The sequence below is a fragment of the Nyctereutes procyonoides genome, unplaced genomic scaffold (genome assembly GCF_905146905.1).
Source record: "Nyctereutes procyonoides isolate TBG_1078 unplaced genomic scaffold, NYPRO_anot_genome, whole genome shotgun sequence".
NCBI lineage: Eukaryota > Metazoa > Chordata > Mammalia > Carnivora > Canidae > Nyctereutes > Nyctereutes procyonoides.
Genome location: NW_026575025.1, coordinates 3,320,936 through 3,338,430, shown reverse-complemented (window position 1 = coordinate 3,338,430; position 17,495 = coordinate 3,320,936). Strand labels below are relative to the sequence as shown.

General features: G+C 53.2%; 1 protein-coding gene across 4 annotated transcripts in view; it reads left to right on the top strand.

Moving 5' to 3' along the window:
- PRDM11 (PR/SET domain 11) overlaps positions 1–17,495 on the top strand; it is a 94,225-nt gene that overhangs the window by 34,855 nt on the left and 41,875 nt on the right. For 3 of the 4 annotated variants that reach the window (XM_055314941.1, XM_055314939.1, XM_055314942.1), the window contains exons 1-4: positions 1,727–2,018; positions 2,631–2,755; positions 3,129–3,232; positions 3,804–4,066. In XM_055314941.1, coding sequence (XP_055170916.1) covers positions 2,637–2,755; positions 3,129–3,232; positions 3,804–4,066 — 486 coding nt within the window. In that variant the 5' untranslated portion in view covers positions 1,727–2,018; positions 2,631–2,636. Of the gene's footprint in view, positions 1–1,726; positions 2,019–2,630; positions 2,756–3,128; positions 3,233–3,803; positions 4,067–17,495 lie in introns of those variants that run through there. The other variant, XM_055314940.1, reaches the window with a different exon arrangement.

Genomic DNA, 17,495 nt, shown 5'->3' with positions numbered 1-17,495 from the left:
AGAAGCTGGATAACCTGCTGTCTCAGGCGGCTCAGGCGGCCATGACAAAATGCCATAGCCTGAGTGGCCTAACAAGATTTATCTCTCACAGTTTTGGAGGCTGGGAAGTCCACCATCAAAGTGCCAGCCAGTTTGGTTTCTGGGGAGAGTTCTCTTCCTGGGTTGCACACTGATGCCTTCTCATCCTCACCTGGTGGAGAGGAGAGAGAGAGAGAGAGAGAGAGAGAGAGGAGCCAGCTCTGGTGTCTCTAACTCTTCTTAGAAGGGCACCAGCCCTATTGGGTTAGGACTCTAACCTTGTGACGTCATTGAGCCTTTATCACCTCCTCTCAGGCCCTGTTGCCAAATAGTCACATTAGGGATAGGAATTGGGGTTGCGGGGTGGGGGCAAATTCTCAGTCCATTAACATCCACCAACCGCTGGGATTTGCAGGCAGTGCTCCTTTTGGAGACCTGGGTCTCTAACCCCCAGACCGAGCCACCTCAGGATGTGTTGTGTGTGAATGTTGCCCATCCAAGTGAGAAGTGCTCCTCGGGGCAGGAAGCCTTCCGTGATCCTTTGCAAATAAATCCGTGAGACCTTGCCCAGACCCAGCAGCGGGACTTGGGGGCGGCCTGAACCCACCCCAGGGTGATCCCCGTGATCCTTCCGGGAGAGGCTGGGCTGAGAGTGAGGCATGGGGGCGAACCAGACCTGAAACATAACGCTTGAAGCGGGGTTCTCCTGTCTCCAATTTACTCGGAGCAGGTCCCCGCTCCAGTCTAGGCCCCGTTAGGAATGGACTGCGTGACCTTGGGCAAGTCCCTGGACATCCTGGCATCTTCCTGCCCTAGGCTCCCGCCTCGGGGACCTCAACCCCGGCCCCGGCCCCTGACGGGGGGGGGGCGGGGGCCATTCCGTGGGCCGGGAGGGCGGCCCAGCTGCAGGCGCGGAGCCTGCCCCCCCGCCGCCCCCGCAGGTGCCCGGTCCCCACCCCGGGCCGCGCAGGTGGGGACGGGGCGGCGCGCCCGGCGGCAGGGAGCCGAGTGCCCGGTGGCCCGCAGGCCGCGCCGCAGCCACGCCGAGTCCGCGGCCGCCGCAGGGAGGGCGCGCGGGGGCCTCCCGCGCTCGCCGCAGACCCGCCCGGCCCCCCCCCCCCGCCGCCCCGGCCCCGCGGCGCCCCGGCCCGGCCCCCCGGCCCCGGCCCCGGCCCGCGGGGGGCTGGACTCCCTCCGGGCGGGCCCCGGCCGCCGCCCCTCCCGGCGCCCGCTCCCGCTCCCCGCGCGCCCCCCTCCCGGCCGCCAGCCAACTGCGTGCCCCCGGGGCCGGCAAGAAGCCACATGCCCCCGCAAGGAATGCCGGGCCTGGCGGGCGGGGGGCGGCGCTGGGCAGGGCCGGGCGGGCCGGGCAGGGAGCTCCCCGCCGGGAAGGTTGGTGAGACGGAGAGGGCGGCCCGCGCCCGGCCCGGCCCACGCGCCCCGCGCCCCCCGCCCCGCGCCCGGCCCGGCCCCCGCGCCCCGCGCCCCGCGCCCCGCCCCCGCCGCGCGACCTCACACTTTCCCCGCGGGACACGCGGGCGAGACGCCCCGCGGGGCGGGGGCGGGGGCGGCGGCGGCGGCGGCGGGGGCGGGGAGGGGGCGGGGCGGGGGCGGGGCGGGGGCCGGGGTGCGGGCGGCGCGGGGCCCGGGGCCGGGCGGGGCGACTCGGGCCGCCCCCGCCCCCTCGGCGCGTCCCCCGGCCCCGCGGGCTCGGCGGAGGGGGCGGGCCGTCGTGCTTCCCCGCACCCCTCCCAGCCGCCGCCGGCTTTGGGGCCCCGGCGGGGAGCAGGGGGCTGGTTAGCGGAGGAGCAGGGGTGTGGCCAGCGGGGCCCCGGGTAGTGAGTCACACACGCTGCTCGCCCAGTCCCGGGCCGCGAGCGCGGTCCCGGCCCGAGCCGCGCGCCGCCCTGGCCCTGGCCCGAAGAGTGTCCCCGGGCTTGGCATGAGGACCCCGGGGTGCCGAGGGAGGGGCTGAAGCCCGGCGGTGGTGGAGGAGGGCGGTAAGCGCGGGCTGGGAGACTGCCCCGGAGAGCGGAGAGCGGAGAGCGAGAGCGGGTGGGGCTGGGAGTCGGGGCGGCCCCGCGGGGACCCCCAGGCCCCGCCTGTACCTGCTCTGAGCTGGCAAAGCGGGCCTGGCCGCATTCCCTGGCAGCCTCGGGGTGAGGGGCTGCGCCGCCCGCTTCTGCGGCCCGCTTCATCTGCCAGCCCCCCTTGGCCCCAGCTGGGCTTGAGTGGGTCCCTCCCCTGCTCCCAGTTGCAGACTTTGGGGCTGAGGCGCCTGTGGATTCCTGGCACCCGTTGCCCTTTACTCCTGGGGTCCCTGGCTGTGCTACCCTAAGTCCTGCCCCCTGGCCTGAGCTGCCCCCGGGCGGCCTCTGACCCCAGGGGCTGGTGGCTCCAGTCTTCCCTAGGACCAGCCCGGGATAGAAATGGCATTTCCTCTTGGCTGGGCTACAGCTGTTTTTGTTGTCTGTGTTCTCAAGCGCTTCCTCTGGGGATGGCAGGGAGGGTAACCAGACTCCACGGGACCCCCGCTTGCCCTCTCTGACACTCACCCTTCTTCCCCTGTCTCTTTGATCCTCTTCCTGCGCCATCCGCCTTCGCGTCCCCAGGACAGAATGACTGAGAACATGAAGGAGTGCCTGGCGCAGACCAAGGCGGCCGTGGGGGATATGGTGACCGTGGTGAAGACCGAGGTCTACTCACCACTCCAAGACCAGGAGTATGGCCAGCCCTGGTGAGGCCCTTATGTGGGGACAGGAGAGGGAAAAATGGGGAGTCTCCAGGCTGGGTGGGGTGGACGCCCCCGGGCGGGGGGAGTTCCCACTCCTGGCCCACCTTCCTTAACTTTCTCTGGGCGGCTTCTGGGAGCAGATGTGAACGCAGGCTCTAGAAGGCTAGAAGAATCCACACTGCAGCCCTCGAAGGCCTAGGCCCAGGTCTCAGAACTCCTTCACTATCCCTAGCACTGAACAGGCAGCCTGGCTGGGACTCCTCTGCCCACCTCGCATCCCCGTGGACTCCTGGCCTGGTCCACAGCTCCTCTGCCCACCAGCCTGCCACTCTCTGATGGCTTCTTTGCTTTCTTTACCGGCCCCTGGCCTGGCCAGCTCTAGGAGACCAGACCCCTCAACCATGGAAGTGGAGCCCAAGAAACTGAAGGGGAAGCGTGAGCTCACCATGTCCAAAAGCTTCCAGCAAGTGGACTTCTGGTGTAAGTGGAGCTTGGGGCTGTGCCTGGGTTTCTCCTCCCCTCACCCTACACCCACCCCGCGCCCCATCTCTGCTTAGGGAACTTGCAGCCACCATACTAATGATAGGTACTCGCCCGTTATGTAGCAGACGCAGGGCCAGGCTTCTGTGAATCCTCACCGTGAGCCACCGAGGTGGCTTTTATTGGTCCCATTTTCCAGATGAGGACACTGGGGCTTGGTGAGGCTCAGAACCTTGCCTCGGGTCCCCCAGCCCACAGATGCACACGGTTGCAGTTCAAACCCAAACCCATCTGACTCCAAAGTTGTGCTTTATACTTAAAACAAAGGGAGCTACTGGCTTCCTTCGCATTGGCAGGCATGTCCTTGGAACCCCCAGGGAGGGTCATGGGTTATTACCACGGAAGACTCAGGGGCCTGAGGCTGGCTGGGGTGGAGCCGATCCCATGCAGTGTGCTTCTCACTGCCCTCTGCCGTCCTCAGGGTGGGCTTCCCTGCAGCCCCTCGCCTCCGCCGTGGGCGTCCTGCCTCCATGCCGCAACTGAGGCTCTTTCGCTCTTTCCATCCCTTCAGTCTGCGAGTCCTGCCAAGAGTACTTTGTGGATGAGTGCCCGAACCACGGTCCCCCAGTGTTTGTGTCCGACACGCCAGTGCCCGTGGGCATCCCAGACAGGGCTGCCCTCACCATCCCGCAGGGCATGGAGGTGGTCAAGGAAGCCAGTGGGGAGAATGACGTGCGATGCGTAAATGAGGTCATCCCCAAGGGCCACGTCTTCGGCCCCTATGAGGGGCAGATCTCCACCCAGGACAAATCAGCTGGCTTCTTCTCCTGGCTGGTGAGTGTCCCCCGGGCTGTGCCGCTGTGCCATGGGAGAGGGTGCTAAGGAGCGAGCCTAGAAGGAAACCAGCAGGGGGAGCCATACGCTGGCCCAGCCTGGCCCAAGAGCTTTCCTGCCATCCCTCCAGGATGCCGGGATGATGGATGTTGCTCTCCCCTTGCCCTGGCTGATTGCTTGCCACCCTGGGTGGCTGAGAGCCGCGCTGAGGAGCCCATCTGGCCATAGTCAGCAGAACCAGTGACGGGGCTCAAGGGAGCCCATGGCCCGCCAGCCAGGCAGAGCACAGGGTGACTTCCCCATTAATGTTCATGTGTGCATGTCTGGTGGGCCCCACAAAATGTTGTGGCATTTACGAGGGGTTTACCCAAGCCCTCCTCTGGAGCGGGTGACTTGGGTCTGGGGGCCACAAAGCAGTGATGCCAGGTGCTAGGCTGGGCGCCAGAGGAAACATGGCCCTTCATGTTCAGGGAGTGGACAGTCTGGTGGGGAGAACAGGCACTGGACAGGTAAGTGCACATGTGATCATTACTACGGAAGGGGGAAGACAGGACATTCTAGGAGCAGAGGGAGACGGTGGTGTTCATGGTGCTCAGGGACCTGGGGCCTGGAGCCAAGTTCATTATGTCAGCTGACTTTGCTATTTACTATCAAACGTGACCTTGGATGAGTCATTTAACCTCTTTGTGCCTGTTCTGTAACAGGATAATCACAGGTGATGGTGGAGATGAAATAGGTTAATGTTATGAAGCTCTTAGAACTATGCCTGCTTTCAGGAAGCTTGCAGTGAATATCTGCTATTATTATTGTTGTCGTTGAGGGGTTTGGGCAGGATTCCCTTCAGCCTGAGACCTGAGGAATGAGTAGCAGTTATGGGAAGGGAGACAGAAAAATGCTGTGTGCATACAGAACAGCTGAGCAAGAGAAACTCCAACCGGTCTGGTGTGGTACTAGCAATGAGCCCGAGAGGCAGAGAATTCCCACCAGATGGCCAGAACAGCATGTGCAAAGGCCCTGTGGCAGGAGAGAAGATGGCATGTTTGCACAACTAGAAGAAGATCACTGTGCCTGAAGTACAGCAAATCCAGGGGCTGCGGGGGAGGGGGAGAGACAGAAGCTTGGATATATAGGGCCCAGTAGACCAAACTGGGACTTTTGCTCTTTAAGAACACTGAGAAGTTTCATTTATGTTTTGAAAGGGTGACTTTGGCTGTAGCCTGGAGAACAGATCGGGGGTGGGGACATTGGTTGAGAATGGATGCCTACAGCTAAGTTAGAAGTTATTTTCTACGTTGGTAATGGTGGAGGTTTGAACTAGGGTGGGGTGGCAACATGGAGACAGGTGAACTAGTTTGTGACCTGTTTCAGAGATAGGCGAGATTGACTTGGAAATAGATTGATTGGCCTAAGTAAGGGTGTGGGAATTGGCCAGGACAAGTCCTTCAGAGTTCCACTCTCAGCAGGTCAGGAAGGCATCTCTGAGAAATGGAATGCAGGGCAGGACCTGGGTGGAGGTCCAGATCTCCATTCTGGTTTTGGACTGACGGCAAGGTACCCAGTGGCTGTGTTAACTAGGCGGTGAGCTACATGGGTGCGGAGCTTGGAAAGGAGGTTTAGAGATGTCACTTCCGGAGTCACCTGTGCATAGGGGTCAGTGGGGTCAGAGATGCAGAGGGCAGACCACAGGGAGAATAGGTGAACGAGAGGTGGAGAGGGTCTACCATGAGCGTTGAGGAACTTCAGTGGTGAGCAGGTCCAGCAGGGGAGTGTGATCCTGCAGGGGCGACAGGACGAGCAGCCCAAGAGATGGGAAATGCAGAATGGCCAATGGTGTCGGATTCTGCTGGGAAACAGGCAAGAGAAGGCCTCAAAAGCGTCTCTTGGGTTTAGTGCTGGGAAGGTCACTAGCCACTTTATTTAGCAAGAACTGTTACTGTCAGACAGTGGTTCTTTAACCCCGGAGAGGTTTGCTCCCTCCTCCCCTCACGGGGGCATTTGGTAACGTCTGGAGATGTTTTGGCCGTCACGACTTGGGATGGGGATATGCTACTGGCATCTAGAAAGTAGAGGCCAGGGGTTCTGCTAAACCTTTCATAATGCACAGGCTGGCCTCCTACAACAAAGAATGATCTGGCCTCAGTGGTTGATGGTGCTGTGGTGGAGAAGCCCTCTGATGGGAACCTTGTTAGAACCCAGGTGACCAGTGGAGCCACTTCTTAAGAGGTTTGATCAGAGGTAGTAAGAACAGTGGAGGAGAGACAGGAGTTGGGAGGAGATGGCTGCAGGCAGATGCAGGGGCAGGTGCAGATGCAGATGCAGGAGCTTTGTTAAAAGAGGGACAAACAAACCTTGAAAAACCTGGTGGGAGGGTCCTACTAAGAGAACCAGTTGCATATAGAGTAGAGATGAGGCTTGGTGGACGAGTTGTTCTATTATCAAGAAGGTTCAGGTGAAAACATTGCATACAGGAGGGAGATGGGTCAGTCAGCATTTTTCCTATCACTGGAGGGACATCCTAGAGGCCTGGAGCAGATGGAGGGAGGGTAGGGAGGGGCCTAATTATGTCCCCGCCTTCCCCAGAGGATGGCCATGTCCCGATCCCTGGATCCTGTGTGCATGTCCACTTAGACAGCAAAAGAGACTTTCCAGAGATAATTAAATTAAGGCTCTTGAGATAGGGGTATTATCTTGGATTATGGGGGGGGCATAGAATTACAAGCATTTTTATAAGAGGGAGGCAAAAGAGTAAGAATCAGAAAAGATTGGAAGATGTTATCCTGCTGGCCTTGAAGATAGAAGAAGAAGCCAGGAGCCGAGGAACGCAGGCAGCCTCTAGAATCCTCTAGAAGGCAAGGAAGTAGAATCTTCTTCTCTCAAGCCTCCAGGAGGAACTCAGCCCTTCCGACACCTTGATCTGAGGACTTCTGACACCCGGAACTGTGAGATAATAAATGTGCCATGTTTGAAGCCACCGTATTGTGGCCATTTGTTAAGAAGCGATGGGAAATGCACTCAGTGGGCTTCCGTGTCTGGGGGGGGCGGGGGCGGCTGCTAACATGCGTGGAGAGAGCTGGCCTGAGCCAGGGGAGCGCCGAAGCTGAGTTCAGGTGGGATATGTGAGACGCCCAGGTGGCCTGTCCAGGGGCACACTGGTGCATGTCGGGCAGCTGAGGACAGAGGCCTGCGTGTAGGGAGCATGAAGCATGTCAACGGATGCGGCTGAGACCCTGGGAGGGGGCGGGGGGTGGGGACAGGTTTGCAGAGAAGCGGGAAGACAGCTGCGGGGCTGGAGCAGCGCACGGATCTCTGTGTCCTGGCCACAGGCAGTTTTGTGATGGAAGCTTTGCTGCCTGGGATTGAGGTGTGAGTGGGAGGTGAGGGGAGCCAGCAATGGTGCCTGGCTTGTTTTTAAAAGTCTGGCTGCCGGTGAGCAATGATTATATGCCAGCTGTGTGCCACATTCCTCCTCCGACAGTCCTGTAGGCGAGGGTCGATCCCCTTCTGGTTCAGGAGAGGACACCTGGGACTGAAGAGGTTCAGTCTACCACCCCAGCTCTCATGGCTGACACAGGGTAGACTGTGAAGATAGCACCTCTCCATGCTGCTGAGCTTTAAGGATGGGAGGACAGGAGGCCTTTCATACAGTAATACAGAGGCAGAGTGCTGCTGTCTTGTCTTGTGGTTGTAGTCCTGCAGAAGGCTGTAGGGCCAGGGAGAAGGGGAATGGATTTTGACTGGGCAGATTAGAGATGAGTGTCGAAGGATGGGTAGAAGTTCAGCAGAGGTGAAAATCTAGGCCTATGCCCAGGAAGGGACCCCCGCCCCAAGAATCTACAATTTGTGACAGCCCAGCTCAGCAAGCTTGGGATCTCGAAAGCAGGCAGCTTCCCCAGGTTTGCAGCCTGGCCTTGGTCCGGGGTCTGGAGAAAAGGGAAAAGAGGAAGCCCCAGAGTTTGCAGCCTGCTCACAGACCAGCTCTACCAGTCAAGAGTGGGCGTGGCCTGTAGTTCAGGGACCAGTGGCCAGCAGTGTTGCTCCCTTGGAGGTTTCTTCCTAGGGCCTTGGAGCTAGGGGCTGTGACATGTGGATGAGGGCAGGGAGGGAGTGGCTGGAGGTCAAGGGACCATGTGGAGGCTTTCACCTTTGTGAACCAGGGAGGTGAGAGGCGTTGAAGGCCGGGAGAGAACAGATGTGCAGAATGGCTCAAAAAAGCAAGGCCTCCGTGTGTGTGTGTGTGTGTGTGTGTGTGTGTCCTCAGTCAGGGTTTCAGTTGGGGAAAAGCAGGAATGAGGTACAGCTCTGCTGGCTCAGGTGATGGGTTGGTTGAACAGAGGGAGGTGGGAAGGAGGGTGGTGGTGAACCACGCACTGATTTTGGACCAGGAGCTAGAAGCATCACATCCCAAACAAACTGCATTCATTTGTCAAATCCTGTCCCAAACCAATACTCGATGTCCTTTCTTGACCTCTGCTTGCCTTCACAAGCTCTGGCCTTCGTCCAGCACAACACATTTCCTTCCACAACTGCTCATGTGTACACACTGCTCCAGTAGAAATAATGCTGGGGCCAGTAAGAAGCATACCTGTTCATGTTTCTTGAGCACAGACAGTGCTTCAGGTCTGTGCTCAGCACTTGACAGCACAATCTCATTTGGTCCTGATGATGCCCCCGTGAAGTAGCTATTATTCTGTTATTTTACCCACTGTACGGCTGAGAAAACTGAGGCCTGGAGAGGAAAGTCATTCTGCACAAAACTGAACAGCTAGCAAGTAGCTGAGCAGAGGTTCCAACCCAGCAGTCTGGACTCCAGAACCCACCCCTCCCATTCTGTCTCCTGGTCCTTCTCCACCTTCCTTACTTATCTCACCTATTCCTGTCTGCTGGCCTTTGGCTTTAATGTCCTTATCCTTCCTGCCCAGCACTGGTTCCCTCTCCATCTCCCTTCAACCTAGAAGAAGGCTGGTCCCATGGTGCCCAGTGTGGTGTGGGGCCAGGGCCTGCATTTAGATGGACCCAGTGACCATTTCCACTTCGCATCTCTCCACGGCCTGGCCTCTTCTGCAGGGGTTTTGCCCTCACTTCTGACTGCTTAGAACAGAAATGCCACCTTCCTCTGCTTTTTCCTCTCATTGGAAATGATAAATTCCACAAATCATAGCCAGGGTTGCCAGGCTGCCCTCAGACCCCAGCAGCTAGAGACGATGCTGCTGACCTGAGGTGTTTGGGAGTGCATGCAGCTGACTGGTTTGGTAACAGGCAGAAAAAAGGGGACGCCAGCACAGGGTGTCTACATTTCTCCCTTGGGGCTCAGTCTTGTTCCAGAAGGGATTTAGGGTAGCCTAGCAGGATGCATAAAATAGAACACCATAGCATATTAAAACTGGGAGAGACAGAAGAAAGAAAAGCAAGGGTAGAGCCAAGAATGAGGCTAAAAATGTACACCATAATGACCTGCATGTGCACTTTTAGTTATGTGGGGTCCAAATCTTGCAGCCACTGGGATATAGGCAAGCCCAATCAGCTATCTGGGCCTTCTGTCGATATCATGAAGAGTCCCCAGTTAGCTCCTGGGAAGGTCTGCCCTTCTGGGTACTGGTACTGAACAGGAGATTTCCCTAGGGGTCCTTAGAAAGAGGGCGCTGCGGCGGGGTGGTGGCTTTGTTCACCTGTAGTCCATCAGCCCTTCGCCTGCTAGCCTCCTACCGTTCTGGGGGAAAACCGAGGGGAAATGGTATTTGAATGTGTTTTGCGTTTCAAGTCCCATGGTAAAATGGAGGTTTATTTTGAAGCTTGAAATTGGACATGCAAAAGCTCGTGACACAGCCTCCCAAACAGAGTCTGAAAAAAACCCCTGAGTGACTGGGATAGATGGCAGCGTGAGCAGACACTTGCAATGCCCATGAGATGTCAGGGGGAAAAGGGAGGTGTCACCAAGTTTGGGAGAGCTCAGAGAAGGGAAGAATAATGGGCTTCTCCAGGAAGAAAAGAAAGGACATTTAGAGAGAGGTTGGCTAGTGTGTGTGTGTGTGTGTGTGTGTGTGAGAGAGAGAGAGAGAGAGAGAGAGAATGAGCAGATGTTTTCCATGCTTGTTTGCTAATTCCCGTTAACTCTTTATTTTGAGATTTTCAGACCCCGTAGAAAAGTTGTAAGAAGAGTGTAATAAACACCCATACACCCTGCATCTCATTCTCCCACTGCTAACATTTTATAGCAATTGTTTGAATCTCTATAGATACCTACAGGCACGTGCATGCATACACACATTCTTTTTTGTTTTGTTTTGTTTTGTTTTGTTTTCTGAACTGTTTGAGATACAGTTATCTCAAACCTGGTTATCTCAAAGCCTAGGACATCAGGCTTGCGGGGCCGTGCGCTCTCCATCATCACTACACAACTCTGCCGTTGCAGGATGAAAGCAGCCGGAGACGGTACACGAATGCATGAGTGTGGCTGTGTTCCAATAAAACTTTATTTTTTAAAAATATTTTTACTTATTTATTCATGAGAGACACAGAGGAGGTAGAGATGCAGGCAGAGGGAGAAGCAGGCTCCATGCAGGGAGCCTAATGTGGGACTCGATCCCGGGACTCCGAGATCATGACCTGAGCCAAAGGCAGACGCTCCACCACTGAGCCACACAGGTGTCCTTCTAATAAAACTTTATTTATGAATGCCAAATGTGAGTGCCCCATAAGTTCAAAGGAAATTCGAATTTCATCTACATTTCACCCAAAAAGTCATAGAAATGAAATTAATATGAAAAAGCTTTTCCTTGATCATTAAAAAAATGCAAGAACCACCCTTCGCTCTCACAGCTGTGTAAAAGCAGATGGGGGCTGCATTTGAACTGCAGGCGGTAGTTTGCTGACCCCTGTCCTGTGTCACCACAATAGAATTAGTATACGCAGGAAATTAAACCATAGACACGACAGTGTCTCAACTGCAATCCATATTCAGATTTTCCTGGTGGCGTGTGGCCTTTGTAGTCTGCCCCCCCATCCAGGACCCACTCAAGCATCACAGGCTGCATTTGAATTGTCATGTGTCATTAGTCTCCTTTATCCTAGAACAGTTGGCCTGCGTTGTTCTTTCTCTTTCAGGATATTGACACTTTGGAGAAGTCCTGGATAGCTGTTTGCAGAATGTTGCACAGTTTAGGTTTGCCTGATGGTTTCCTCATGATAGATTCAGCTTGTAGAGTTTTGGCCCGAAGAATGTTGTGTCTCTCTCCCCGTAGGTTGCAGGAAGCATGTGAAGTCAGTTTGTCTTATCTTTAACCCAGTGGTTTTAGCAACTGTTGATGATTCTTGACTGCATCATCAATGATTATTCACGGTTTAAAATGATTTATGTTCTATAATATTTACTACGTGACATCCTTCTGCAAAAAAAAAAAAAGATTCTCAACTTTCTCCTCCCCCCATCCTTCATTTTAAAGTTATTTTTAGCATCAGTATGGACTCTTGACTCCTTTTTTTCCCCCTTCAGTGTGTTCTAGTCCATTCCTGTCATTATTCATTCTGATGTTTAAATTGTCCTAGATTTGGCCAGCGGGAGCCCATTCAGACTGGCTTCTTGTCCTTATTTTAGTACTTCCCTTACTTTTCTGGTGCACAAAGATGTTCTAGCCATCTCTCCTAGGAGCCCAAATTTGTTTTAATGGAAATGGTGTGTAGAACTCAAGATCCCTGGCACTAAGTGTGCGCGTAGTTACTGGGGTCTCCTTGCTTCTAGACCTGAACTAGGTGTTGAGAGATGAGTTGCAGTGAGTGCCCTGAGGCACTGAGGACTGAGGGAGCACAGAATCATGAGCAGTGAGCACAACATGTGCAAGGATCTGGGGGCACGAGTACTGTTGTGGGGGGCGGGCAGGTGATAGGGCATAGCAGAAGTACAGAGTATACTTAGAAAGAAGAGTGGAAGCTTATGCTAGAAAAAAGTTGCTTTTCTCATTTCTAAGATATATGGACCCTTAAAACACTCGATTCAATATCAGCTTTTCCAGGAATAAAAATATGCAGCTCAATCCTAAGATTCTTCTTAATATCGGAAGCATTAAATGGGTTTGCCTTGTTTAACTCTTTGACAAATGCTGGTTGTTTGGTTGTGAATCACAAAATAAGGCAAGACTCCCCCTAAATATGTAATATGCTGGTGAACCAGTTTGGGCTGGAACTGGCTGTAATTCTCAAAATCTCTTATTTTGGAATAAAAGTAGAGCATGAAGAGCTATTCTGAAGTGGCCCAGTATTTCCAGAGTGAAGGAGCCCCTAACTTGACCTTCACCATTCCTTGTCTTCTCAGCACTTCTGCTGCAGTGGTGTTTCTCACCTTTGTCATATTGAGGTGACTTTTAAGAGATGCATATAACTTGGTGGCTCAGTGGTTGAGTGTCTGCCTTCACCTCAGGTCATGATCCCGGGGTCCTGGGATCGAGTCCCACATCAGACTCCCTACAGGGAGCCTGCTTCTCCCTCTGCCTATGTCTCTGCCTCTCTCTGTGTGTCTCTCTTGAATAAGTAAATAAAATCTTTAAAAAAAATAATAAAAATGCAAAAAAGATAGGTATAACTGTAGTCGCTGTGCTGTTCGTCACCTCCCCAGGGCTTACTTATTTTACTTTGACCATCTTTGCTCATTTCACCCACTCCCTACCCTCTGCCTCTGGGAACCACCAATCTGTTCTCCACGTCTATGAGTTCAGCTTTTTGCTTTTTGCTTTTTTAGAGTCCTCATATACGTGAGAGCGTACAGTGTTGTCTTTGTCTGACTTATTTGACTTAGCATCCTACACTGAAGGTCCATTCTTCAGTGTGTTATTGCAAGTGGCAAGATTGCATTCTTTTTCATGGATGAATAATATTCCGTCGTGTATCTCTACCACATCTTGTTTATTCCTTTATCTGCCGAGGGACACACGGGTTGTCTCCGCGTCTTGGCTGTTGTCAGTAATGTTGCAGTGAACGTATGGTTGCGTGTTAACTTTTCGCATTAACTGTTTTCATTTCGTGCTGATAAAGTAGAATTGCTGGATCACATGGTAGTTCTATTTTTAAGTTTTTGAGGACCCTCCCTGCTACTTTCCATGGTGGCTGCACCAATGTATATTCCCAAAGCTGTGCCCAGGAGCTCCCTTCTCTCCACATCCTGGCCAGCGCTTGTTCTCCCTTGGCACATTGACGCTAGCCATTCTGACAGGCCTGAGGGCATATCTCATCATGGTTTTGATCTGCATTTCCCTGATGGCTAGTGAAGTTGAGCACCTTTTCCTGTACCTGTTGGTCAGCTGACTTTTAATGTTCATGGGGTGGGGAGGGAGGGTGTCCCAGTGTTACATTAACCTTATGTTAATGTTATTTGAAAAGGTATAAGCATAGATCTAGATGAAACATTTCTTAGAGCTGTTAAATAGCTATAACTATCCAAGACAGACTTACAAATATCAAATGAACAGAACGATACAAACCAATGTAATTCAAATTAATGAAATCAGTGTAACGTGTTTGATGATGTTTAGAACAAAATTGTTGTTTTTAGGATGACCATGGTGATGACTACAGACACCCAGATTCTTTGGTATTTGGCGTTCCCGTGCTTTCATGTGCCTTGTGACACCTTTATTTTCTTTGTTTGTCTCTATTTGAGACACTGGGGAATCTTTTAGTGCAACTGCCTCTTTTCTTTGCCAGAATGCATCCTGTGCTTATTAAGCTTGCATTTGCTTTTTTTTTGCACCAGCTTGCAGCAGATAGCAATAATTGGTTGTAGGGTCAGCTGTGACCATCTAGCAAGCTACCTCCAAATTCAGTGGCAGAGAACTTGGGTTGCACACTTTTTGTGTAAAGGGCTAGATAGTAAATATTGTAGGCTTTGTGGATCGTACATGTCCTCCTCTGTTCTGCCCTGGTAGTGGAAGAGTAGTCATAGGTATGGTGCATTCTAGTAAAACTGTTTATGGATACCGAAATTTGAATTCTATATACCTTTCACATAATGAAATACTCTTCTCTTGGTTTATTTTCAACCACCAAGAAACACACATTCTTGGCTGATGGGCCATCCAACACAGGTGGCAGCTGGATTTACCTTGCAGGCCATAGTTGGCTGACCCACAGTGTAGAACAGCAATCCTGTATTCTTGCTCATGCATCTACTGGCCACACTGCAGTTCTTCAGTTAGTCTTGTGTGTCTGCTGGTAGACCGTAGGAGGCTGATTTAGCTGGGTGAGGCTGGGCCTCTGTGTTGCCAGCCCATGGGGCGAGCTTGTCGCCTTGCCATGGAGCCAGGTCTACTCCATGTGCGTTTGTTCTGGGCCCAGGCTGAAGGAGCAGGGGCTCCCTGGGGAAGCTCTTCTCCGGGTGAAGGCAGAGGCCCCAGAGGCAAGCCCACTCTCGCAAGCACATTTCCAGTCTTTGCTTGCTTGGTGTGTGCTAACATCCCATTGGCCAGAACAGTCCCAGAGATGAAGCCAAGGTCAGGGAATCAAAGAAGTCCAGGCCACCTGTAAGAGAGAGCCTAGTGCAGAATCACATGACCAAGGCCCATGGAGAGCGGTGGGAACTGGGGCCACGAATTCAGTCTACTACAGGTGCCAACCTGCTACAAGCACAGTACTCTTCACGACGGAAATCTCATAGTGATTCCCATATGTGGATTTTTCATTTTAATGAAAATATTGAATTAAGAATTCCTAGAGCGAGCTTTTGGATCTTGAGAACATATCCAAGGATCTCATTTGAGAGACACTAATTTCTAGTGAGCTCCCTGGCTTTAATAGGGAACGTGGGTATTCTGGTGTTTGAAGATTCCTTTGGGAAGGGCCTTGTTGGAACCTGATTCAGCACTCTTAAATCGCCCCCTGAGGGAGGGGGTCCTCAGCCAAAGCTAGTGAGGATTGGAGGGCAACAACAACCCTAACAGCCACCAAATAGTTGCTGTTAATTGGGCGCTCAAGGATTTGTGTGCTGTAACTCTGTATCATCACAACTGTGCTCTCAGAGGGATGTACTTCTCCCCCCTTGCTCAGATTGGGAAATTGGAGCTTCAGGGAGCCAGGTTACTTGTCCAAGGCCATGCAGCTAATCCTGGGGCCAGGATTTAGAACTAAAGCTCCAGCTCCTAATCTCTAACACCATAGGTACATGCCCCCAGGACATCCTTGGTCTTCCCACGCTCACAGAAACTTCTAATTGTCTAGGGAGTGCTTTGCAAGCAGATAGTATAAGGTGGTTTCCCTTTCCTTGTCTGATTGCTGCTGCTGAGTATTTGGAGGTTTGTTTTTTTTTTTTAAGATTTTATTTATTTGAGAGAATGAGGGAACATGAGTGGGGGGTGGGCAGAGGGAGAGGGAGACAAAGCAGGCTCCTTCCCAGCCCCTGCTGAGCTTGGAGTCTAATGTGGGGCTCGATCCCAGGACCCTGAGATCATGACCTCATGACCCAATCAAGAGTCAGATGTTGAACCAACTGAGCCACCCAGGTGCCCCTTGGCAGATTTCTTAAAACCACTTTATTGAGATACAGTTACATACCACACAATTCACCCATTTAAAGTGTAGTAATTAGGGCGCCTGGGTGGCTAAGTGGTTGAGTGTCTGCTTTCGGCTCAGGTTGTGATCCTGGGATGGAGTTCCACATCTGGCTCCCCGCAGGTTCTCCCTGCCTGTGTCTCTGCCTCTCTCTGTGTGTCTCTCATGAATAAAAAAATTCTTAAAAAATAAATAAAGTGTGTAATTTAGTGTTTAGTATATTTACCGCTATATGCAGCCACTGCCACCATCAGCTGTAGGACACTCATCGCCTCAAAAAGAAACTCTATCTTTAGCTGTCCCGTCACCTCTTCCTCTCCCCTCTCCCTGGTCCAGCCCTCAGGAACCACTGATTTAGTCTGTCTCTAGAGATAGACTGTTGTAGACTTTCGTATGAATAAGATAGGAGATTATTGAATTCATAGAAACTAGTGTGTGGCCCTTTGTGACTGGCTTCTTGCACTTAGCTTGATGTCTTGCAGGTGCATCCATGTCGTGCCACATTATCACTATGTATGTAGCATTATCCTTCCTTTAATGGCCTTTCGATTCCATCACATGGGCACACCACATTTTGTTCATCCCTTCATCTGTCAATGGACAGTTGTGTTGTTTCCATCTTTTGGCTCTTGGAACAGTGCTACTATAAATGTGTGGTGTACGGGTTCCCGAGCACAACACACAGACATGTTTTCTCTTGGGCATCTACCTGTCAGGTTTAATCCGATTGGTAGTGAAATGAAATAGAGAGGCCAGGCAAAAGTTGGTCGAAACAGGCTTTCATTTACTTTTAAAGATTTTATTTATTTATGAGAGACACACAGAGAAGCAGAGACATAGGCAGAGGAAGAAGCAGGCTCCATGCAGGGAGCCCGATATGGGACTCGATCCCAGGGACTCCAGGATCATGCTTTGGGCCGAAGGCAGGCACTTAACTGCTGAGCCACCAGGGCTGCCCCAAACTGGCTTTTAATGGGACAGGCTCTGGGGCGAGGTTCCTCGGCCCGCAGGGGAGGGAGAGAGTGGGCAGTCGGGCGCAGGGAAGCACAAGTGGGCTTTTTAAGGGGGGAGGAATAAGGGGTTGTGTGTCTGTAGGGGGTGATAGGTATTAGGGCATATTCCTGGTACAATCGGGATGGGGCGATAACTGCCCATGCCCTTATATGAAGGTAAGGTCTGGGTAAGGTGCGGTTCAGATTTCCTGCATAGGTCCAGGCTCCCCCTGATGACGTGTCCTTGGGCTCCTTGGGTGGTCTGCTGGTGATGGGAAAGTTCTGAGGTAGGTACCACAAGGTAGGGGGGGTCCACCGCTATTTTGTTGGTGCTTCCCGAACCCCCCTCCATCCCGCCGGCCCAACATTCTGATCCTTTTGTTTTAGGGCGTTGATTCAGATCTGGCTACTTCCTGCTGAGTAGGGGGCATCGTGGGGTCCCTCGGAAGTGGACAGGCAGGAGTAGGGGTGTAGGATGAGTTGGTTGACAGATATCTGAGACATTTCGCGAACTCGTTCTTGGATGAATCAGAGAACGCAAGGGGCCACCGTTAACAGTATACCAATGATTAGGAGTGGGCTTGGGAGGGGGAGGAGCCGTGTGGTTAGTGGGGTCTGCGACCATTGGGGTGTTGGGCCGCCGGGGTGGTACCAGCTTTGGAGAGACTCACGAACTTTGGCGAGGGTGTGGAGATTGGTCTCCACTGCACCTGTTCATTGATGTAGTAACAGCATCCTTCGTTGAGAAACATGCAGGCTCCGCCCATGTCTGTGGTGAGCGGGTCCCAGGCACATAGGTTCTGGAGGGCCATCCTGGCCACTGAGGTCATCTGGCGTTGGAGGTAAGCTGGAGACTCTGCCGAGGCCTCGATGGCCACTTGAAGCCTTTCAGATAGCTCCCTGGTAGA